Source organism: Scyliorhinus canicula, chromosome 20, assembly GCF_902713615.1.
Source record: "Scyliorhinus canicula chromosome 20, sScyCan1.1, whole genome shotgun sequence".
NCBI lineage: Eukaryota > Metazoa > Chordata > Chondrichthyes > Carcharhiniformes > Scyliorhinidae > Scyliorhinus > Scyliorhinus canicula.
Window position 1 is genome coordinate 15,094,423 of NC_052165.1, and position 25,068 is coordinate 15,119,490.

At 46.0% G+C, this 25,068-nt stretch overlaps 1 protein-coding gene across 2 annotated transcripts in view; it reads left to right on the plus strand.

Annotated features, from left to right (window-relative positions):
* The window catches only part of cped1 (cadherin-like and PC-esterase domain containing 1), a 282,548-nt gene that overhangs the window by 127,619 nt on the left and 129,861 nt on the right, over positions 1 to 25,068 (plus strand). For both annotated transcript variants that reach the window (XM_038780826.1, XM_038780827.1), the window contains exons 9-13: positions 1,415 to 1,582; positions 3,271 to 3,375; positions 3,743 to 3,912; positions 5,433 to 5,494; positions 6,714 to 6,743. In XM_038780826.1, the coding sequence (XP_038636754.1) occupies positions 1,415 to 1,582; positions 3,271 to 3,375; positions 3,743 to 3,912; positions 5,433 to 5,494; positions 6,714 to 6,743 (535 nt within the window). The remainder of the gene's footprint in view (positions 1 to 1,414; positions 1,583 to 3,270; positions 3,376 to 3,742; positions 3,913 to 5,432; positions 5,495 to 6,713; positions 6,744 to 25,068) is intronic.

Here is a 25,068-nt window from a genome sequence, read left to right on the forward strand (position 1 = left end):
AACCTGCTCACCAGCGCTTAGTTTGGGTTCTGCCAGGGTCACTCAGTTCCTGATCTCATTACAACCCTTGGTTCTAACATGAACAAAAGAGCGGAACTCCAGAGGTGTCAGTGACTGCCCTTGGCATCAAGGCAGCAGTTGACCAAGCAAACATCAAGGAGCCTTAGCTAAACTGGAGACAATGGGAATCAGGGGGAAAACTCCCCACTGGTTGAAGTCATACCTGGCACAAAGGAAGATGATTGTTATGGTTGGAGGTCAATCACCTCAACTCCAGGACATCACTGCAGGTGTTCCTCAGGGTAGTGTCCTCGGCACAAACATCTTCAGTTGCTTAATCAATAACTTTCCTTTCATCATAGATAAGAAGTGGGAATGTTTGCACAATGTTCTGAACCATTCGCAACTCCTCAGATACTGAAAATTCATCGGCAGCAGTTTATGTAAATAGATTGTTCAGATTGGTAGCAGATCTAGCACACTAGATATTGTTATATGTTATATTTTATATCTGTTGCAGTGTTATTAAAAATCTGGGTTAAGGTATATATCTGATGAAGTAATATGATTAAAGAACCTAGGTTAAGGTACACAGACTGTGTGTCTGCTAAAGCTGTAATTAAGGAGTCGTAAAAGGTGAAGAAATCATTGATGTTAACCGCATACCTGGTTATAGATAATGGGCTAATGAAACATTGTTTATTTTGGATGGTTCCCTGGGGTATAGATAATTTGAAGGATTGTATTTAGTCCCAGCTAAGCAGATCACATGACATTATAGTGTTATACAGATGATGGAATTAATGGAAGGAGCCAGGTCTGTCTGTACTTTTGCAGTCTATTGTAGGATTTTAAATTGAACAGCAGTTTTGCCAAATTCTGTTACGCTGAGCAGAAGTGTATTGGATCTGGTCTTGAAAGGAACACTCTCCAAAGGTCTACCCAGCTAAGCAAGTAAACCTGTTTTGTTAACTTTATTTATAAGTGGCATTTGACATTTGCTTAATGAGAGTGAGTAGAAGGTATAGATAGTACATTTCATTTTATCCTTGTGTTTAAGAACTGTTTAGCTGATCATTGTAAAGCTATTCCTTTGATATTAACTCTGTTTTTAAATTAACATTTGTTTGAACATAAAATATACCTGTGGGTCAGAGTCGTAACTCCTGGGACCAAGTATCCTTTCCTCATTTTTACTAATTTAAAAAAGTTGTTTGGGGTTCTAACAAATGTTGGGGTCTGGTCCTGAATCTTAACAGCATCAGGTGCTTTATTTGATGATAGCTTGGCCTTGATGTGAATACATGGGTCAGGAATCTAAACATATTCAATTACTTTGACTACATATTTATACTGCGAAACGTTTCAAAGAGATTGATGAAATAAGGTCATTAATTAACATTCTTTTGCTTAGGTGCACCAACAGCCTGTCTTTGAAGCAGATGACAGCATAGCTTTTGCAGATCGCATCACTAAAGATTTTATACTGGAAGATACTTTCAGGTTACTGTTATCTGGGACCTCTGTAGTGAGTGAAATATATGATGCGTTAGAAAATATACGACGATCTGTAAGATTAAAGGTGAGATTTTATTGTTGTGTTTATATCATATAATACTAATAATCTTTATTATTGTCACAAGTAGGCTTACATTAATGCTGCAATGAAGTTACTGTGAAAATCCCCTCGTCGCCACAGTCCGGCACCTGATCGGGTACACAGAGGGAGAATTCAGATTGTTCAATTCACCTAACAGACACGGGGAGAACGTGCAGACTCCGCACAGACAGTGACCCAAGCCAAGAATCGAACCTGGGACCCTGGGGCTGTGATGAAACAGTGCTAACCACTGTGCTACCATTTATATTCATGTGCCATCAGCTGAATCATTCAGAGCCTTTGGAGTGCTTATCATTCTGTTAGAGATCCACAGCACAAAACTCCATGCCATTCAGTACAACTGATCTTTGCGTTTGAACTTCACATGAGCCCCAAACCCCTATATCCCCGAATTCTCTTCCATCTCATGTATGCACCAAGGCTTCCCTTAAATACATCAATGCTATCATCTTCACCGTTCCATACGCCAGCAAATTCCACTTTATCACCGCTCTCTGTGTGAAGAAATTCCTTCTAAAATCTTTATTTGATCTGTTAGTATTTATGCTTCTCCTGGACTTGCCCACAAGTTTGTCATATTTCATGGCACCAGGTAATGAGGGAACTATTTCATGCGGCCTATTTCCTGAACAATATTGGACACTTGTGCATTCCTTGAATAGTGCTGTTAAGGATCATCAGAGGGATCCAAATTGTAGAAGGCTAATTTCACTACGGCAATCAGTTACAGGACAAGCCTTGTTTTTAGTACTTATTCGTGGAATGTGGGCATGACGGCCAAGGGCAGCACTCATTGCCCTTGAGAAGGTGGTGGTGAGCCCCTATCTTGAAACACTGGAGTCCTTGTGCTGTAGGTGCATCCACAATGCTGTTAGGGAGAGACAGTCGGGAAACTGGGCTTTTGAATAATTGGGAACCTTCTTAATCTTTTAAATATCTGCGCCCTGTGACCAAGGTTCTTTAGCCATTTTCCACCAGTTCGTGATGTGAGTAGCACCCGAAATATATAAATATCTGAAAGTGAGCTGGGGTCAGGGGTGCATCCATGCAGCGAGCAAAAGTTCTGGTCTTCCTCAAACCTTTTCCCCAAAACCCTCCAGCGGCTTTTCTAGCCTCATAGTTAAGGTTCTCAACACTTGAGTGATGCTCTTTGGTCTTTAGTGAAAGAACGGCTTATTCTGCTGGCTGCTTTTGATCAATAGTAAGACATTCATGGAGCTCTGCTTTGCTGTATTGACCAAAGGTATGAGCAGTGAGGTATGGGTGCTCAAGTGGACCACTTGCTTGGTGCATGCCTGAATGTGCCGGGGAAAAAGTTTCACTCCACCTTTTCAGGCACACACTCTGACGATACAGCAGGAAAGTATCCACCACCTTTATATTCCTGAGCCGTCGGCTGGATCTTTCAGAACCTTCGGCGTGCTTATCCAGCGAATGTTGGCCTTCTTTGACCACAGAGCACATGCATCAACTTTAGAGGCAAATACTCTGGAGTCTGAGCACCAATTCTCAGAAATCTCAAATCTGATGCTTTACACATCTGAAATGGAAGAAATAATGGGCACTGACCACAGATGTGGCTGCATTCATTTATATCAAGTTAGCTCAGCTGGGGCTGAATTCTCTTCTTCATTTTATTTTAATTGCAGAACCACAGCCACTTCCAAAAACGTGAGCTTTGTCTGACTTCAAGGGATCTCACTGCCGTTATTAATTTTCACAAGGAGTTCAAAAACCAAGGAAGATTTGAGTTGGTATGTAAATAGATATTAAATGTAGTTGAGATCAAATTGGTTTCTTGGATCAAAATTACTGGGTTTAATAAAAAAATGGGAGAATTTCACTGTAAAACTTTCTTTAAATACAACTGCATTGCAATTTAATCCACTTAGATATTTGTGAAAATCTCACCGTTTTACGCCAGCCTTTCATTCAGTTATAACCCAAATCTCAGTTATTTCACCAGTCATTTGAGGTAGCTTTCATTCATTTCTCTGATTTGCAGATCATAAATTTTTACGATTTATGTTCACCGAAGTCATATTCGAAAATAACAAAATGTCAAACGTGTTGCTGTTTAATCGTTTTAATTTTTCATTTGAACTTGTCCTTTCTCTCCAGCTTTATCCATCCATTAATCCAGATTACCAAAGGATATTATATGCACTTTACCACAACTTTGAGCATTCCTCCAAAAGAAAATGGGTTCTTCTTCAGCACTGGCTGTTTTCAGAGCTTCTTGATCAGTTCCAAGCACCAAAATTGGAGCGGAGTTTGAGTCATTTCACATGGTAAGTAGATTAGATTTTGAAATTATTTATTTTATTTTGAGACCAGCATACATTTGTGTAAATAGATCTCATATATTTGAATATAATAATTTGAATAATTTTTACCATTGTTAGTGTAACATGTGTGTGTGTGTGTGGGGGGGGGGGGGGGGGGGGGGCAGGGGGGGTTCATATTAATAATAATCTTTATTAGTGTCACAAGTAGGCTGACATTAACACTGCAATGGAAGTTATTGTGAAAAGCCCCTAGTCGCCACATTCCGGCGCCTGTTCGGGTACACTGAGGGAGAATTCAGAATGTCCAGTTCACCTAACAAGCAGGTCTTTCGGGACTTGTGGGCGGACACCGGAGCACCCGGAGGAGACCCATGTAGACACGGGAAGAACGTGCTGGCTCTGCACAGACAGTGACCCAAGCCGGGAATCGATCCCGGGTCCCTGGCGCTGTGAAGCTACTGTGCTAACCACTGTGCCACCGTGCGACCTACTGTGCTACAGTGCATTATAAAGCATGCAGTGAGAGAGCCTCATTACGTCCCGCAGAGTGCAGGCATAGGGATGCTCTTCCTGACTGTATTTGGGACTTTGTACATATGAAGGTACGAATTAGAAGCAGGAGAAGGCCATTAGGCCCCTCGAGCCTGCTCTGCCATTCAATAAGATTACGGCTGATCTGATTGTAACCTCAACCCCACATTTCCCGCCTACCCCCAACAACCTTTCACGCCCTTGGTTGAAGCCAGACTACTGCAGTCTGTGGACATTAAGCTAGTACGATATTCACCGTCACTGTCTTGATCTCTTATTCCGCCATCTCCTTGCTTCAGTTTATCCTATCGCATGTTCTTCTCTGTAAAGTAAGAATTGTTTTCCCCATAGTCTGATCATTTTATAAGTGGGTTTATTCTGTAATCGTGATGTTTTTCAATTGGTTCTTATTTCTTCTTGGTCAGTGCTAGATCTAGGCCGGGATTCTCTGTCGCGAGTCCGCTCCTCGACCCCTGATAGCGAGGACGGAGAGTTTGGCACTCAGCCAAAATTCCATTCACTGCAGGAGGGCGGGAGAATCCCATTGACGTGAACGGATGGAGAATCCTGTCCCTAATTCTATGGTAGATAGATGTTCATGCTGCAATAGAGAGCAAGTACAGAAATAACATCACTAATTGGATTGGAATATTTGCTGGCATGAGAACATCTCTGTGGGGCTGCGATATTACAGGTGTACAGGTTTTCATTTCTGGTTTACTTACAAATAAAACTTTATGTATAGATGAGCTTGCCCGAGACACCAACGTCATTGTACTCCAGAGGGAAACGAGCACAATGAGGAGTTGCATCAGATCAGTAATGGTGTTCAAATATCATGGTTCAATTGTTTCCCCAAGTACCTTTATCCCAATTACTGGAGAGGTGTGTAACAATGAGAACCCGAGGGATGAGTAACACAGCTACCGTATGCTTAGCCACTATGGAACTGATCACCTGGTTGTCTTGCACTGTGTTTGTTTTCTTAATAGGGAGCAATCACCAACAATACCTCCTCATATAATTGAAAAGCTTGACAACGGCAGCAAGTTGGGTAAGGAATTAATTGACTTTTTTTGGGGACGAGAATATCAGTCTTTGTGTATTGAACGTAATTTCCAGCTTTCAAAAGATGGCCACGATCGACCAGCCTCGCTATGTCCGATTCGGGCCTCTTGCAATATTTAACCACCTCGTTATGCCCTGCAAGATCGTTTTCTAAAATAAATTTAGAGTGACCAATTAGTTTTTATTCCAATTAGGCAATTTAGCGTGGCCAATCCATTTAACCTGCACATAGAATTTCATAGAATTTACAGTGCAGAAGGAGGCCATTCGGCCCATCGAGTCTGCACCGGCTCCTGGAAAGAGCACCCTACCTAAGGTCAACACCTCCACCCTATCCCCATAACCCAGTAACCCCACCCAACACTAAGAGCATTTTTGGACACTAAGGGCGATTTATCATGGCCAATCCACCTAACCTGCACATCTTTGGACTGTGGGAGGAAACCGGGGGAAACCCACGCACATATGAGGAGGATGTGCAGACTCCGCACAGACAGTGACCCAAGCCAGAATCGAACCTGGGACCCTGGAGCTGTGAAGCAATTGTGCTATCCACAATGCTACCGTGCTGCCCTTGCTGCCGTTGCACATCTTTGGGTTGTGGGGGTGAAACCCACGCAGACATGGGGAGAATGTGCAAACTGCACCCGGGTCCTCAGCGCCATAGGCAGCAGTGCTAACCACTGTGCTACCGTTACGCCCAATACCTCGCAAGATCTAACGAGGCGTCACGATTTGGATCCTGCCCATGATGGGCGGGATCTAGATTTGCATATTCAAGTGTGCAGTTGGGCTCACTTGAATATATTCACGCCGGAGTTACCATGGCGCGGGATCCAACGCCCACGCCTCGGAGACCCTCAGCGAGTGTCCATTAGCACTGGTCTGCACCAATGTGGACCAGGCATACTGGCACTTGGGGGGGTTGGGTCTCTCGGGTGATCTGGGTGGTTGGGTTCTGGGCAGGGTGGTACCCTGGCAGCCCCGATGCCACCTGGACATAACATAAACAACGATACCATTTAAATCGCACCTCGGGTAGCAAAGGTCAGAAAAATACATTTAAAATTATTTTACCACCGTGTTTCAGATTTCCTTTCTGTACTCACTTAAAATCTGATTACATTAATCCCATAAACATTTCACAGAAACCAAAGAAACCTTTTTGAATACTCCATTTTACTGATAATGTTTCTTTCATGCAGGTCAACCCAGACAAAGAAACTGCAGTACAGGTAAACGTGCGCCTCGTGTGTTGTTCAATCGATACATTCATTCTTGTGTATTTAATCATTGTCCAGTATATATCATTTCATATTGATTTAATATTAGGGAAGTTGTAAGAGAGCAAAATTAATTGCGTATTTTTTCTGATTGACATAATTTAATCTGAGCTCTATAAGGTGCCTGCACCGCTTACAGTGCTTTGAGCACTACATTTCGACAGGTTTTAAACACCTTTTGTATTTAGAAAGTGAAGAGATACGGTACAACAATAAAATGCAATAGCGTGCACTTTGATATTGAGAATTTATACCTGAAATCTGAGGGTCGGTAAATACACCTCATTGCCTTTACTGTGAGAGGATTTGGGTGCCAGTGTATGCGAGCTGATGGAATTAAGGCATTTTTTCAGGCTACCTGTTAGCATCCTGCGTGATCCAAAGCAACAAGGGTCTTTTGATTCAACATTTTGCATGATTAGATTGATCTCATTGCTGCTCCCACGCAGATCAGTAAACATATCGAGGAAGTGCCCAGCAAGTGTGATGAGGCTGGGGTAAGCGCTGCATGGGTTTTCTTGTCCCTCGGGGCAATCTTGCATTTGACTAAACAACATCCCTGTGCAGGTGACAGTAAACATGCCCGAAACAGAGAGTGGCAATCACCAGGGTACTGCAGCACCGTGGCTATGTTAACTGGACTAGTAATCCCGTGGCCTGGAGATATGAGTTCAATCCTACACAGCAGCTGGGGAGTTTAACTTCAATTACATTTTGTTCCAGGTTTGTCCAATTATCAGTCAGTGTTCACTCTGAGCTCCACAGGTGTGCAGTAAAGCAGCAATAGGGAACATGCCGTGCAATGGACCAACAGGCTGCTCGCACAGGCACAGCTGTGCTTCAATCTGAAAGGGACCAGACAGGTCAACAAGCAAACAGCAAACAGAAGATAGAGGAAACGCTGATATCCGTAATCATGCCATGATTGTCGTAAAACCCCAACTTGTTTACTTATGTATTTTTGGGAAAGGACACAGATGTTTTCCTCTGGTCTGGCCAATATGTGACTGAAGACCCACAACAAGATGGTTGACTCTGAAATGGTCTTTTAGCCACTCAGTTGTATTCAAGAAGAAGGCATTTTAGGGATTGGCAAGAAATGCTGCCCTTGCCATTGATGCCCATTTCCTGTGACTGAATTTTTTAAAAAGCACACACAGAATGGATAGGGCTGGATGAGTTGTTAGAGATACAGGATCGCCTGAATCCCAACTAGTTTCCACTAAAAGTCCACAGCAATTGGTGCACGTTTTTTCACGGGGTATTCAGCTCAATATTCAACTCCGTATTTAGCTCAATATATAGAGGGTCCAACAAGGGACAGTGTTGTGTTGGGTCAAATTCTGGGCAATGAAGCCAGACAGATGATTGATGTGTTGGTGGGGGAGCATTTTGGTGATAGTGACCACAACATGGTACAATTTAACTTTGTTATGGACAGAGAAATATACAAGTTTCAAAAAAAGTTTTTGATTGAGGGAGAACGGATTTGAGTAAAATAAGGCAGGATCTGGCCAAGGTAGACTGGAAAGAAGTACTTGTGGGGAAATCTACAGAAGAGCAGTGGTGGACCGGGGAGCATTCAAAAAGGAAATGGGGAGCCTACAGGCCCAACACGTTCCCTCTAGGGTAATAGGTAGGAGTAACAGGCCCAGACAACCATGGATGACCAGAGACATTCAGGATATAATAAGAAGGAAAAGAGAAGGTTTTAGCAAGTACAAAGGGAGAAAATCAGGGGCGGCATTAGTGGAGTAGAAAGTGCAGGATGGAGCTGAAGAAAGCAATTAGGAGAGCAAAGAGGGGATATAAGAATGCTCTGGATAGAAAAAATAGGGAAAATCCCAAGTTATTCTATGAGTATATCAATGGGAAAAAGATAATCAGGGAAAGAGTAGGGCCAATGAGGGAGAAAGGGGGTGATTTGTGGGTGGAGCCAGGGGACATTGGTAGGGTGTTGAACAAATACTTCACATCTGTCTTCACCCAAGAGAATGAGGTGGTAGATGTGGAACTCAGGGAACCAGACTGTGAGGGTCTTGAGCAAATTGTCAAAGGGAGTTACAAGGTATTCGAGGCATTGGCAGGCTTAAAAGTGGACAAGTCTCCAGGTCGAGATGAATTGTGTTATGGGCCAGGGTTTAGAGAACCCCAAAGTGTATCATGGAGTTGACCTGGGACACAATAGATAGTGGTATGGGAAGCACATGGCCCACTCTACAGGTGTGGTACAGCAGAAATGGAAAAGTATTTTTTAAAGCAAAACAATGTTTATTCTATGAACTCAAGTTAACCTTTTTAAACCATACAGTGAACCCATTAATTCAAATACAACCCCCAAAGACTACAACACTAAGTAATCCTTTAAGCTTTCCTTTTCACATCCATAAGATTTAAAAATACCTTTTTACAGAAAGACATCAGGCTTAACTTCACTACTAAGAACAGTTACCACGTTGAAATCAGCAAATACACACTTATCAGCTTGCAGAGATTCACACACATCCTGCTGTGATTGCAGCTTCTCCAAAACTAAAATGAAACCAAACCTACCCTGCAGCAAAATGCCAAAAGTGAAAGTAAAAAGCTGACAGACAGCCCAGCTCCACCCACTCTCTGACATCACTGCAGTAATAGACACTTGTTTCTTAAAGGTACAGATATTTATGTACACACCCATTTATAAACACCCATTTCTTAAAGGTACTCTCACATGACAATGTTGTCCCAGGATACTGTGGGAGGCGAGGGAGGAACCCAAATTTTTAATTCCTCTCTGGCCACGGGGAGATGCCAGAAGACAGCTCATGTGGTCCAACTATTTAAGAAAGGTTGTAGAGATAAGCCAGGGAACTACTGACCAATTAGTCAGTGGTAGGGAAACTATTGGAGAAAACTCTGAAGGAGAGAAACTATCTCCACTTGGAGAGCCAAGGTTTAATCAGGAATAGTCAACAAGGCTTTGTCAGAGGGAGGTCATGCCCAACAAATCTGATTGATTTTTTGAGCATGTGACCAGGCGTGTAGATGAAGGTAGTGCAGTTGTTGTAGTTTGCATGGATTTCAGCAAAGCCTTTGACACGGTCCCACATGGAAGATTTACAAAGAAGGCAAATGCACATGGGATGGTACAGGGTAACTTGATAAGGTGGATTCAAAAATTGGTTAGCAGTAGGTGACAGAACGTGATGACAGACGGCTGCTTTAGAAACTGGAAATCAATGTCCAGTTGCATACCAAAGGGATCTGTGATGGGTCTCCTATTGTTTGACATTTATATAAACAATATAAATGAATATGTGGGGAATAGGATCACTAAGTTTGCGGGTGACACAAAGATTGGCCGGGTGGTTGACAGTGAGGTTCAGTGTCTTAGGTTACTGGAACTTATAGACGGGATCGTCAAATGGGCAGAACAGTGGTAGATGGAATTTACCCCTGAAAAGTGTGAGGTGTAAGGAAGGAGTAATTTGACAAGAAGTGTTCAATGAATGGCCTGACACTGGAAAGTTCCGAGGAACAAAGGGACCTTGGCGTGTTTGCCATAGATCTCTGAAGGCAGAAGGACAGGTGAATAGGGTGGTGAAAAAGGCTTAGTGGACACTTGCCTTTATCAATCGAGACATAGATTACAAAAGCAGGGAGGTCATGATGGAGTTGTATAGAACTTTGGTGAGGTCACAGCTGGAGTGCTCCAATTCTGGTGATTGCACTGGAGGAGGTGCAGAGGCGATTCACCAGGATGTTGCCTGGGATGGAACATTTAAGTTATGAAGAGAGGTTAAATAGCCTTGGGCTCGTTTTTGACAGAGCAGAGAAGACCGAGGGGTGACCTGATAGTGGTAAACAAGAGTATATGGGGCAGCGTGGATAGGAAGCAGCTGTTCCCCTTATTTAAGGGTCAGTTATAAGGGTACACAAGGTGAGGGGCTGGAGGTTTAGGTGGGATTTGAGGAAAAATCTTTTTACCCAGAGTGTGGTAATGGTCTGGAATGCACTGCCTGGGAGGTTGGTAGAGGTGGGTTGCTTCAGATCCTTTAAAAGGTACATGAATGTATTCTCCCCATGTTTGTGTGGGTTTCGCCCTCCCAACCCAAATATGCAGGATAGGTGGATTGAACACGCTAAATTGCCCCTTAATTGAAAAAAAAATGAATTGGGTACACTAAATTTATTTTTAAAATTTTTTTTAAAGAGGTACATGAATGTGCACTTGGCAGGCACATTATAACATTCAAGGCTATGGGCCAAGTGCTGGCAAATGGGAGTAGGTCGGCAAGTCAGGTGTTTTTCATGTGTTGGTGCAGACTCGATGGGCCGAAGGGCCTTTTCTGCACTGTATTATTTTGTGATTCTGTGATATTCACTCAGAGGTTGTAGGCTAGGGCTCAGTTAACACACACAAGACGCCATGATCAAGCTCATTGAAATCACTCTCACAGCACATGAAACAGAGTAAAAAATTAACTGCGCTGTATTTAACTTTTTTCTGATTGTGTGGATAAGGTAGCAGCACAGCAAAGTCAGCAAAGTTTGGTCATTGATTATTTCCTGCACTTGGTCAGTTAGTAATGTTTTAGGTGACGTGTGCATTGATGTGGTCAGGAAAGTTCCTTAAAGGGACAGTTGACCTAAATATATCTTGGATGAGTAACTGATGAACTAGTTTTTATGCCTACAATGTTGTATTAGGAACTACAACTTTAAGCATGTTTATATTGCAAAGTTATGGGGAGAGATTCAGCGGCTTCAAACTAAGTCCACTGTCGGCCGCGTTTAACGTTGAGATTCTCGGTGGGTTCAGCGCCAAGAAACATCCCATTATTAATCCTCTCTCCAAGCTAATATGTTATACCATACATAGAACATAGAACATAGAACAGTACAGCACAGAACAGGCCCTTCGGCCCTCAATGTTGTGCCGAGCCATGATCACCCTACTCAAACCCACGTATCCACCCTATACCCGTAACCCAACAACCCCCCCCCCCCTTAACCTTACTTTTAATAGGACACTACGGGCAATTTAGCATGGCCAATCCACCTAACCCGCACATCTTTGGACTGTGGGAGGAAACCGGAGCACCCGGAGGAAACCCACGCACACAGGGGGAGGACGTGCAGACTCCACACAGACAGTGACCCAGCCGGGAATCGAACCTGGGACCCTGGAGCTGTGAAGCATTTATGCTAACCACCATGCTACCCTGCTGCCCCTACCATCATGAGCTCTTACTTTGTATGGCACCTTGTCAAATGCTTTTTGGAAATTTATGTACACCACATACACTGGTTCCCCTTCATTCATGTTGCCTGTTACTGCGGCACGGTGGCTGGCACTGTTTCTTCGCAGCTCTGGGGTCCCGAGTTCGATTCCTGGCTTGGGTCGCTGACTCTGCGGTGTCTGCACGTTCTCCCTGTGTTTGGGTGGGTTTCCTCCGGGTGCTCCGGTTTCCTCCCACAGAGATAGATAGAGATAGAGAAATACAGCACAGAACAGGCCCTTCGGCCCGCGATGTTGCGCCGAACTTTTGTCCTAGGTTAATCATAGAATTTTGGACAATTTTTCATGGCCAATCCACCCAACCTGCACATCTTTTGACTGGTGTGCGGGTTAGGTGGATTGGCCCTGTTAAATTGCTCTTAGTTACCAAAAAATAAAGGTTAGGTGGTGTTCCTGGGTTACGGGGATAGGGTGGAGGTGTGGGCTTAAGTAGGGTGCTCTTTACAAGGGCCGGTGCAGACACGATCGGCCGAATGGCCTCCTTCTACACTGTAAATTCTATGATCCAACGGCACTTTTCCATTTTTGTTGGCCTCGGGGAGTCCCTCTCCGTCGAGGCCACACTTTGAGTGATTTTCGGCTGCCGACCTTCAGCAGGAAAGGCTGCTTGGAGCTGGGGGCACCATTTCGTCTGGTAGCCCTGATCTTTCTCCCCTTCTTTTCAAGCCCCCTCCTGCTTTTTTAATACCCCTCACCCCTTTCAACCATGCAGGGGGCCCGGGAACCTCCGCTCGCTCTAACCCTGGCTCATTTAGATATTCAGATCAGGATCTCACCCAGTGAGGGGCGCAATAGGGTCACAGAATCGCACTCATGGAGTATGTACCAGACAGTAAGGCTGTTGGAGACCATTGGGGTGCTATACTGTAGACACTCCCTGGATCTTTCCAACAGATGTCAATGCTTTAATGGTATGCCCAGTAATGATCCAATGGTTGCACCAGCTTCATTGTATACCTGTTCGGCTTCTGTCTGTGGCTGCTTCATTGGTCACGATTAAAGAGGTTACCTCGACCCGGAGTAGCTATCCTTCCTACGTTTAAATAAGTAGGCACATTGGATTGGTGCAAAATTAATATATTGCAGATGCTGCCTGGAAAATGAGTATTATCTGCAAAATATTGAACGATTAAGGAAGTAGAGCAACTTTTAAAAATTATGTCATTGCATTGCAGTTGAGGAATCTACCTGGCCACACGGGTGCCATCAATCACCTCTTGTACTTTGAGAAAGCTTGCAGTATATTAGAATTGGCTTAGTCTGCCATGTTGTTTCTGTTATTCATTAGAAAAAAGACGATTTTGATCCACCTGCATAAGGTATCCATTACTTGCAACTATGAACAACAAGTTGGCTGGTGTCTCTGATATCTCCTACATCAGCCTGGATTAGTTTGAGGCATAAAATTGATGGGTTTGGGTGTTTTAATGATCAGTGTCCTCTTTGCATCTGAGATTGTCTGCAGGTCCTTACGATGGACATGACTCAATAACTGCCTCCTGCTAAAACTGAGTCTGTGGAGGCATTACCCCTCAGTCGCTACAAGCAATCATATGTGTGGGATTGCAAACATAATGAAAAGCATATTGGCAGGTGAGGATATTGCTGCATTGGTGGCATTTGATACCCCGGGAAGCGTTTCTTTGCTCCTGATCATCATCCTTGACTCAATCAAGTGACAGAAACTCTGAAGGGATCACCATTGTAATGAGCTTTCTGTCTGCACAAACAATATAAAACTGCAGCATTTCCCTTCTCGTTCTCACATGCAAGAATATTCCTCCCGTGTAATGCTCAGCTTTTAATGAATAGATTTAACACGTTTACAGGGAAGATTGGAAATAATAAATACACAGCCCACTTAATAAGCAGTTTTTCCGAAATGGCGTTGCAAAATAATATACTGTATGATTGCCATGGCACACCACCAACTCAAAAGTGCGATACTAAATTCCCGAGGGTCATAGAATGGGTGGGAATGGGGAAAAGTAATGGACGCCTGAGATTGATAGCAAGTAAATTGCTTTTAGCTCGCAGCAATTTTAATACAGAATCATATCAAGAAGAACATAGAGAGTTAAGGACCTTCTGACTGATCTCAAAAAAACAATACTTCTCAATCACTCACCCCCTCAAATATCTATTTAATGCTCTCATAAATATGTTCATGTTCTTTGCTTCTCTTGCCTTTCTGACATGGTACATTCCTTCCGTTCCACAGTACTGAGAGCTTAGGCACCAGTTTGTGATACCGTAAAGGCCCAAGCTCCCTTTAGGCAGAATATGTCTGTGTTATATTGTGTGACAAATTCTTTAACATTAGCGTAACTGACCAGCAACTGAATGTGTGCAGCTTTTTCAAGCTCTGTGGGCTGCTCCTTTATTTCTGGTCACCACATCCTCCCCAGTGACTGGCACAGGAAACCAAATCACTGCCATGTACTGGCAGGCTATATACTCATCTTATCAGTGGGCAGCACGGCAGCACAAGTGGATAGCACTGTGGCTTCACAGCGCCAGGGCCCCAGGTTCGATTCCCCGCTGGGTCACTGTCTGTGCGGAGTCTGCTCCTTCTCCCCGTGTCTCTGTGGGTTTCCTCCCACAGTCCAAAGACGTGCAGGTTAGGTAGATTGGCCATGATAAATTGCCCTTAGTGACCAAAAAGGTTAGGAGGAGTTATTGGGTTACGGGGATAGGGTGGAAGTGAGGGCTTCAGTGGGTTGGTGCAGACTCGATGGGCCGAATGGCCTCCCTCTGCACTGTATGTTGTGGTGATCACAAGTTAACCAGATGCAATACAACTGAGCAAACACTAGAGGGGGCACGAGAGAGCCATATAAATAGACGGGGACAGGAAGTGAGGAGACACTTCACACAGGGCAGAACTTGGAGCAACACAGATACACCCACACGCCAGCTAGGAACACTGAAGGTAACCTTAGGAAACAGCTCTGAAGAGTGAACGAACTTACAATAAAGCATCTTCTCCACATTTGAGACTACGAGCTTTATTAAGACACGAGAAACAACACATGGTACCCAGGAGTGGCTTCAGACGCTTACTACAGGACAACTCAGTGGCAGATACAGAAAGCTCAAAATGGCATGGAAATCTCCTACTGGACATTTGACTTGGGAAGACATCGCTAATTCGAGGATGTGGCTTGGATACCCAGAGCAGCTAGACCTGACTGGCAATGTAAGAGGTGTCTGGAAAAGGTTTAAACAAATGTTTGATTTGGATCTCGTAGCTAATGAGGTACAAGACGCCTCCGACAACATTAAAATAGCAATTCTCACCGCAGGGCCTGTAAATAGGAAAGTTTATAATGGATTTAAATACTCAAAAGATGAAGACAGAAACAGCTTACAAACGTTACTAAAGAAATTTGAAGAGTACTGTGAGAAATTTGAACAGCAAGACATACTCAGAGTCCTAACTGCACAGAGACTGAGTGATGCAAAACTTTAAAAATCACGAAAAGAACAAGAAATCGCGAATGAAAAGTACAGATCAAAAAGAAGAAATAACAAGAATTTCTCACAAAGCCAAAATGCTGAAACCCAGTCCAAATCGGGAAGAGAAGGTAACTTACAACTTTTAGAAATCCAGTCCAGATGGGACAGAAAAATCGCTGAAATCCGCGAAAAAATGGCGTCGGAGCACATTTTGCAGTCTCCGGTAAGCAAAGAACTACAAATGGCGTCTGCGCATGCGCCGGAACCGGAAGCCGCGCATGCGCAGTGTAAAAAATATCGCGGTGCCGATCGTTATGCGCATGCGCAAGCCGCGCATGCGCAGTCAAAAAAAGTTTTGGTCGCGGATCGTAATGCGCATGCGCACGCCGCGCATGCGCAATGGAAACAAAACCGCACAGTGAAGGAGGAAGGCCGATTTGCGCATGCGCAATGCATTCCTGTGCGTGACGTCATGACGTCTGAGCATCCCGACCACGCCCACTTAAAAGGGAAATGCCCGAAAATTGCAAACAAGACACTTAAAGTGATAAACACAAATTTTCTTGCCTCAGAACACAGAAAAACGCCTGAACTTAAACCAACAGTTACAAACAACTTGCACAACACCCTGAAAAAAGCAGTCTGCACCACCCAAAGTGAAGAGAACAAAAAGAATTCCAAAACAACAAAAGATGATTTGTTTTTCAAAGATTACCTCTCAGACATGCCTGAGTCAGTCGGATATGCTTATCACAGCATCAGCGACACGGTCGCAAAGCACAACACGAACCAACTCGTGGTAGATGAATCCAACCAAGATGATTTGGTTTTCAAAGAACACTACTCAGACATGGCTGAGTCAGTCGGATATGCTTATCACAGCATCAGCGACACGGTCGCAAAGTTCAACACGAATCAACTCGTGGTAGAAGAATCCAACCAGGATGATTTGGTTTTCGGAGAATACTACTCAGACACAGCTGAGTCAGTCGGATATGCTTATCACAGCATCAGCAACATGGTCGCAAAGTTCAACACGAATCAACTCGTGGTAGAAGAAGCCAATGAAGATGAAATGGGTATCAAAGAATACTACTCAGACATGGAGGAGTTATTTGGACATGCTGATCATAGCATCAGCGACACCGTTGCAAAGCTCAACACGACTCTACTCATGGTAGATGAATCCAACACCATGATGCCATGGCAGCTCGTCGATACATTGGATGACAGCAATACCCTAGACGAAGACGACGCCACACAGAGAGCACAGGAAGACGCCACAGAGCGAGCGATGACAGGCTCCACAGTGCGAGTGATGAAAGACTCCAAAAGGGATGCAAGCAAACACTCCCTGGCGAACACCATGCATGAACAAGACCATGAAGGTAAACCCGCTGTATCTGAGCAACCGCAAGCAGACTATGAAAGTCTACCAAGCTCACAGGAACAAGAAGAAGACAACGTACATCTAACCACTGACACCATGCATGCGCAAGACCATGAAGGTCAACCTGCCATATCTGAGCAACCACAAGCAGACTATGAAAGTCTAACAAGCTCACATGAACAAGAAGAAGACAATGCACCTCTACCCACTGCATGCGAAGACAGTGACAAGGTGATCACACTCGACGTACAGGATCACAGCGAGACTGACAGTTCTCAGCTTGTCTGTACCGAAGCACAGAGCGAAAACAGTAACAAGGTGATCGCACTCGACGTACAGGATCACAGCGAGACTGACAGTTCTCAGCTTGTCTGTACAGAAGCACAGAGTCGGGCCACCCAACAGTCCAGAGAGACGATGCAAAAAGAAACCATGCAGATTTTGACTCCAGAAGAGGAGCACCTGGAGTCCAGTGAGACAACATCAACAGAAATCATGAAGATTTCAACTCCAGAAGCGGAGCACCAAGAGTCTAGAGAGACCACGTCAAGTGAAATCATGCAGATTTGGACTCCAGAACAGGAGCGCCAAGAGTCCGGAGACACCACGTCAAGTGAAATCATGCAGATTTGGACTCCAGAAGAGGAGCGCCAGAAGTCCACAGACACCACGTCAATTGTAATCATGGAGGTTTTGACTCCAGAAGAGGAGCGCCAAGAATCCAGAGACACCGCGTCAAATGGAATCGAGAAGAATTTGACTCCGGAAGAGGAGCACCAAGAAAGCAAAGATGAGGAATCCAATTCTCCACAAATGATTGATGTCACCTGCACCGATGCAACATCAGATCATTCGCACCACTCTCGAGACGAAATGCTCAATGACTCAAATTATCCACTCGGGACACGAATAGAGTATAACAAGAAAAACAACAGTCAAAAGAAGCACAGCAGAAACGGGACAAACAACAGCAAGAACAAAAGCAACATGAAGTGCGACAAGACCAACACCAATAGCAAGAAGCACAGCAGAAACGAGAACGACAACAGAAAGAACAAAAGCAACATGAAGCGCGACAAGACAAACACCAAAGTCAGGCACAAAGATAGCGACAACGACAGAGACAGAGACAACAAGAACGGCAACGAAAACAACAAAGTCAGGAACAACGACAGTGCCAACACCAAAGACAGAAACGACAAAAACAGCAACAAGTACGGCAACGAAAACAACAAAAACAGGAACGACAGAAACAACAGCAATGAAACAACGACTTGTACACAATGGTACTACTCGGCACATGAAGGACAATGCCACAGCTCACTGCAAAACGATGACAAGACTACAAACATGTCATGGGATGACAACGAATTGCACAAACTTACGTCTGCTCCAGAACGAGCAAGCACACCAGCATCCAAGGCGGATGAGACAATAAATCAACACCACAAGCACAGAAAAAAAGTCCATGCTAGTCAACATCAGTGAGGGGACCATGCAAACACCTCGGGATGATGCAGTGGGTACTTAAAATAACAAGGAACACCAACAACATTCACAGCGGACTTGCAATATCAATATCACCACGTCATCAACAACAAAATGAAAAAAAAAAGCTCTGAACAAATTCATCGTTTGGACTCATAAATGTTTTTATTAAGATTGGACATATAACTACATTGGCTTTGTACAATATGCAATAGCACCATCACCTGCATAGATACGCATATCATAAGTAACTGTTTTCTATAATTTTCTTTAACGATGTACAGCAAATATGTAAAGAGAAAAAGGGGGATGTGGTAATCGTAGATTTACTAGATACAAAAACAATAGCAAACACCAGAGGGAGAGCTATAAATACACCGGGACAGGATGTACAATTTTCTTTAACGATGTACAGAAAATATGTAAAGAGAAAAAGGGAGATGTGGTGATCACAAGTTAACCAGATGCAATACAACTGAGCAAACACCAGAGGGGGCACGGGAGAGCCATATAAATAGACGGGGACAGGAAGTGAGGAGACACTTCACACAGGGCAGAACGTGGAGCAACACAGATACACCCACACGCCAGCTAGGAACACTGAAGGTAACCTTAGGAAACAGCTCTGAAGAGTGAACGAACTTACAATAAAGCATCTTCTTTGAGACTACGAGCTTTATTAACACACGAGAAACAACACATATGTTCTATGCTCATGGCTATAGAAAAAAACGATGGCCGCTTTTACTTGCCGATAGGACTGTTGGCATCAGTGAACCTGGTATCGAGGGAATCCTCCCAAGTGATCAGCATTGCCACCTTCTTTACATTTTGGACTTCTGCCAAAATCACGCCTGCTCGTGGTGACAATGCTGTGAAGTACTCCAGTCATTTTGTGGCACATCTTGACTATCAGTCTTTTGATGATCATCTGACTGCTCAAAACAAAGAAAGGAAACAGATAAAATGTACAGTATTGCACAGTATATAATGTATTAAACTGGTCACAAAACCGTAATCTCCTCTCTGTGATCGGTTGGCAAACCACTCAAGCTTAGTTGTCACAGCTATGGCCTCATCGGAACTCTCAGTGAGATTAGTGCCCTCATGATCGCTCTTTCTTATCTCTTATTCACTATCTAAAGCAATTTTAAAAGTTATTGCCCCGGTATTTCTAATGTAAAAGCGGCACTTTTGGCTTTTTGAAAGCTGCTTGATCTGGAGCCTAATAAATGGTCGTGCTGATCAGCGACTCGGTTACACAACACACACTTATAGCCCTTTTTAACAATGACCCCTTTCATTCAGCAATAGAATCTGTGCAGGTCAGGTCAGTAATAATCCTCAAGAACAGTACATGATGACAGAAACATTTTCACTGAGATTTTCAGGTAGATCTATGCCAGCCTAATTTATTAACATTTTTATTTTAAATCTGACTTTCCCAGTAGTTTCTGTGATAAGGTTGCTGCACCGTCTTAGAAACAATCTGAAGTAAAATCAAGGAATTACGTGGAACAATGGTCATTTATTTTCTAATTGAACTGGACGAATTTCTTCTTGTCCTATTAAGTGTACGTGGCCTAATGTGGGCCTTACATGGAGTGCATTTCCCACACATATTTCATTACTGACTCCAGCACTAATGTACACAAAGGAAAGTGTATTTCAACACATTGTAACCTAAATTTTCTGAGAAGTGTTTATAGAGTGAACGCACCTATTTGAATAGCAGTAAATGCTGACCTTGCCCAGCAAAGGTATAACCAGGAGAGACTTCCTGTGCACCAAATGCATGGTCAGTAGTTCAACTGGATGCCAGTAAAAAAATGCAATAGCTTGTTTAAAAAAAAAACTGCAGTGACCCGTAAAAATTAGACACATTTTGGCCCCGTAAACCTTGTGATGATATCGCTACATACAGCAAGCTGGGCAAATGAAGCTCCCTTGCTGCTGATGACTCAAAAGGTCTTGTTACAGGAAAGGATTATGGATATTTTGGGAACAGGTGACCGTTCTTGAAGTTATAAGACCATAAGACATAGGAGCAGAATTAGGCCATTCAGCCCATCGAGTCTGCTCCACCATGCAATCATAGCTGATGGGCGCGATTCTCCGCAAATGCGGCGAGTCGTAAAGGCTGCCGTGAAACTGGTCGTGTTTCACGGCAGCCTCCGCGCCCCCTCCCAGGACCCGATTCTCCCCCCCGGGCGGGGCTATGTCCGCGCGCCAAGCGTCACGGCGGCTGACGTGCGGACATCATCGCGCAGATGCGTCAAACCCGCGCATGCGCGGGCCGTCATGCCCCTCAGCCGCCCCACGGACTGATCCTGCGGGGGGGGGGCGGAAGAACAAATAGTGCGCGGGTATCGGACCCGCTGCCCGCGATCGGTGCCCACTGATCGCAGGCCCATGCCACCCTTGGCACGGCCGCACCAATCGGTGCCATGGTTGTCTGGGACGGCACTTTGCAGCCGTTTTCACGAACGGTGAGAGCAGGTGTGATTGCGTTCGTGAAAACGGCCATAAAGGCCTGGGAACTCGGCCCATCGGCCTGGGGAGAATCGCTGTTCGCCGTAAAAAACGGGGAGCAGCGATTTGTGTCGTGGGGCGGCCGAGGGGGGTGGGGGGGGGGAGGGGGGGGGGGGGGGGGGAGAATAGCGGGAGGGTGGGAAAAATGTCGGTAAGGCCCTCCCGCTATTCTCCGACCCGTCGTGGGTAGCGGAGAATTGCGCCCAATATGTTTCTCATCCCCATTCTCCTGCCTTCTCCCTATAACCCCTGATCCCCTCTTTAATCAAGAACCTATCTATCTCTGTCTTAAAGACATTCAGTGACTTGGACACCCCAGCCTTCTGCGGCAAAGAGTTCCACAGATTCACCACCCTCTGGCCGAAGTCATTCCTCCTCATCTCTGTTTTAAAGGATCGCCCCTTCATTCTGAGGCTGTGCCCTCAGGTTCTATTCTTTCCTGCAAATGGAAATGTCCTCTACACGTCCACTCTGTATCCTGGAAGTTTCAATAAAATCCCCCTGCCTCATCCTTCTAAACTCCAGCGAATACAGACCCAGAGTCCTCAACCGCTCCTCATATGGCAAGTTATGAGCTTCAAGGGGCCAGATAACAGAGATTGAATGGAGTCTCCAATAGCTATTGTATCTTGGTGAAGATGAGGGAGAGATTTTCTGGCGAATTGACAGGCAAGGGGTACTACCTATTGCGTACCTGCTTCATTGATGTGATCTCCATGGAAATGTCTCCCTTCTGTATGCTGGAAGTACACTGCCAGCCCTCTTGTTAAAGGCAGCATCCAGAACTATCTATTGCATGTGTTTGCAACTCGCTTCATTTAAATGAGGCCAGTGGTCCAAGATCAGGGGCGCGATTCTCCAAAATGGAGACAGTGTTCGTGCCATCGTGAACGCCGTCACGTTTCATGACGGTGCGAAACGTGCGCAGGGACTACCGATTCTGGCGCCCACAGGGGGCCAGCACGACGCTGGAGTGGTTGATGCCGCTCCAGCCTCCCTTCGCCAACCCGTGCATGCGCAGTTGGGCCGCGCCAATCTGCGAATGTGCAGGGGACTTCTTCAAACACTCCGGCCCCGACGCAACATGGAGCGGGGGTCCAGAGGCCGGCCGCGTAATAAAATAGGGCCGGGGCTGGAGAGGCCGGCCCGCCGATCGGTGGGCCCCGATCATGGGCCAGACCCCATCGGAGGCCCCCCCCCCCCCCCCCCCCCCCCCCCCGGGTGAAGGAGCGCTTTTCCCCGCCCCACAGGCCACCCCCCGACCCTTCGCGCAGAGTTCCCGCCGGCTGCGAGCAGGGATGAACGGCACCGGCAGGACTCTGCCGTTTCCGCACGGCCGCTCGGCCCATCCGGGCTGGAGAATCAGCGGCCCAGCTGGCGTCGGACTGGCGACGCGGGAAACAGTGGCGCGGATGGCGATTCTCCCATACGGCGCGGCATGGGTGAACCACGCTCCAGGTGTGCCTCGACCTATCCTTACACCCAGTGACAGCCAAACAGCCCTCGATCCTGCTCCGCCATCAATGAGATCATGGCAGATCTGTTTGTGCTTCGAATTCCACATTCCCATTGGTTCCCCAATAACCTTTGATTCCCTTGCCCGACAAGAATCTTTCTGCCTGCAAGGTGAAAATATTCAATGGCCTCGCCTCCACCGCCATCTGAGGCAGAGAGTTCCAGTCGCACAACACTCTGAGAGAAAAACATTCCCCTCATCTCTGTCCTAAAAGGATGACCCCTAATTTTAAAACAGTGTCCCCACCCCCAATTCGCACTCGTATTTCAACCCCAATTCCACTGCCTCTGTGTCACCTCTCTACATGTTGTCATCCTATTCTTTTGACCCTTCCCATTGTGTTGAAGTTTTGAAAAACTTGTGATAATATCAAGTCCCCTTTCACCTGAATAGCAGTACACAGGGGCAGCACGGTAGCATGGTGGTTAGCATAAATGCTTCACAGCTCCAGGGTCCCAGGTTCGATTCCCGGCTGGGTCACTGTCTGTGTGGAGTCTGCACGTCCTCCCCCTGTGTGCGTGGGTTTCCTCCGGGTGCTCCGGTTTCATCCCACAGTCCAAAGATGTGCGGGTTAGGTGGATTGGCCATGCTAAATTGCCCGTAGTGTCCTAATAAAAGTAGGGTTAAGGAGGAGGTTGTTGGGTTACGGGTATAGGGTGGATACGTGGGTTTGAGTAGTGTGATCATGGCTCGGCACAACATTGAGGGCCGAAGGGCCTGTTCTGTGCTGTACTGTTCTATGTTCTATGTACATCTGAAATCCGATTGAGTCATAAACGGTCATCATAGCAATTTGCTGAGAACCAATCTTATTGAACCCATACGTGAGATCATGCCGATGAATTCGCTGACGTAGCCACTCAAATTCGATTAGACCCCTTGAGCTGAGAAGGCAGGGCAGAATTTTTCTGTTTTTTTTTGTCAAAGTGTTGGCTCGGGAGAGAAAAGATTTTCTCAGCATATTTTCCAGCACTCAGAGAAACGACATGATGGAGGCGTGTCCCATGGCTCCTCACTGCCGGGGCACACATAGATGGCAATGTCACCTTTCCAGACATTGGGTCACCCTCTAAAAAGGGAACCCCGATCGCCACGAAAATGCAGACCCCTCCCACAGACATGGGAACCCCCCCCCAATGTAGTTCCTCAAAGGAAGCCCCACCCCCTCATGGAGCTCCCCAGAGGAAGCCCCCCTCCCAAGGGCAGTGCCCGGGCAGGTCCCCCTTCTATTACACCCCCCCCCCACCCCCCACCCCTACTGGAGAGCTATATTCACCTGTGCACCCAAAGAGATAATCTCTTTGCTTGGTTCACGTTGTCCCAGACCTGTTGTAAACCTCGCCAACGTGACGTCACAGCGATAACGAGGGAAATCCCAATGTGGGGGGGGGGGGGGGGGGGGGGGGGGGGGATGATGCAGTGGGGAAGCTCACTAATGAGATTTAACTATGTTAAATGAGATTCCTGCTTAGGAACCTCATGATGGCATTGCCAAGGGTGGAGATGATCTCGCTGGCGATTCCCGTTTTTGGCCTCTCGCATGATTTTGCCACACGTGCAAAATCGTGGCCACAGTATTTGTTTTCTGACATAAAGGGTAGCAATATATCTGTTCATTGAACGGGCCAAAATATTTATCCTCAGGCCCAACCCTGAGGTCGATCCTTTTCGCTGACCAGTGTTTGTGGGGTACGAGGCTGTGGCATCTCGTTACCAGATGGTAAGTACTTGGCGTATTGACATGTCACATCTCAACTGACCCTGAGCTGGAGTTTTCCATTCCTTAATGCTGACCGGATCTCCCAGACCCACTGATGTGACCAGAGATTTCATTGGCTCACCGTCCCCTCCGTGGGAGAACACAACGGCAGAGGGGCTGGGAAATTCCGACCTGTTTCCATCATTTGCCGCGCAAGGGATTGATGGAGGTTGCATCATTTACATGGCAAACAGAAAACTCTGGAAAGGTCTCCACTGTACAGGAGGAGCGTCGGTCAGTGTCCAGCGGGACACTGACTGAAACTCTGAGAATTCTCGGGGCATCTCTTTCTTCATGTGCTTCTAAAAAAAAGCAACTGATCTTGATCGCACAAATCCGTTCACATTTTAACAAAATAGAAGTTTAACGATAACAGGTGAACATTGTTGAACTGTGGGGCGAGTTGCTCCGACCCCGCTGGGTGGGAGAATCGCCGGGGGTCGGCGTGAATCCCGCCCCCGCAGTCCTCCTAATTCTCCCGCCCCCCAAAAACCAGCCTGGCGTGAGTCGCACCGCCCGCCTCGGAGAATGGCGGGGTCCGGCGCGACTCAATGGGCGCCGGGGCTGCCCGAATTCTCCGGCCCGCGATGGGCCGAAGTCCCGCCCATCTGTTGCCGGTCCCGCCGCAGTAAATTGGAGTAGGTCACTTACCGGCGGGAGCTGGCGGCGCGGGCGGGCTCCGGGGTTCGTGGGGGGGGCGCGGGGGGATCTGGCCGTGGGAGGTGCCCCCACGGTGGCCTGGCCCGCGATCAGGGCCCACTGATCTGTAAGCGGGTCGTGGTCCTCCGCCATTCCCGGTGCGGAAGCGAATCCCTCTGCACATGCGCGGGGTTGACGCCAGCACGCGCT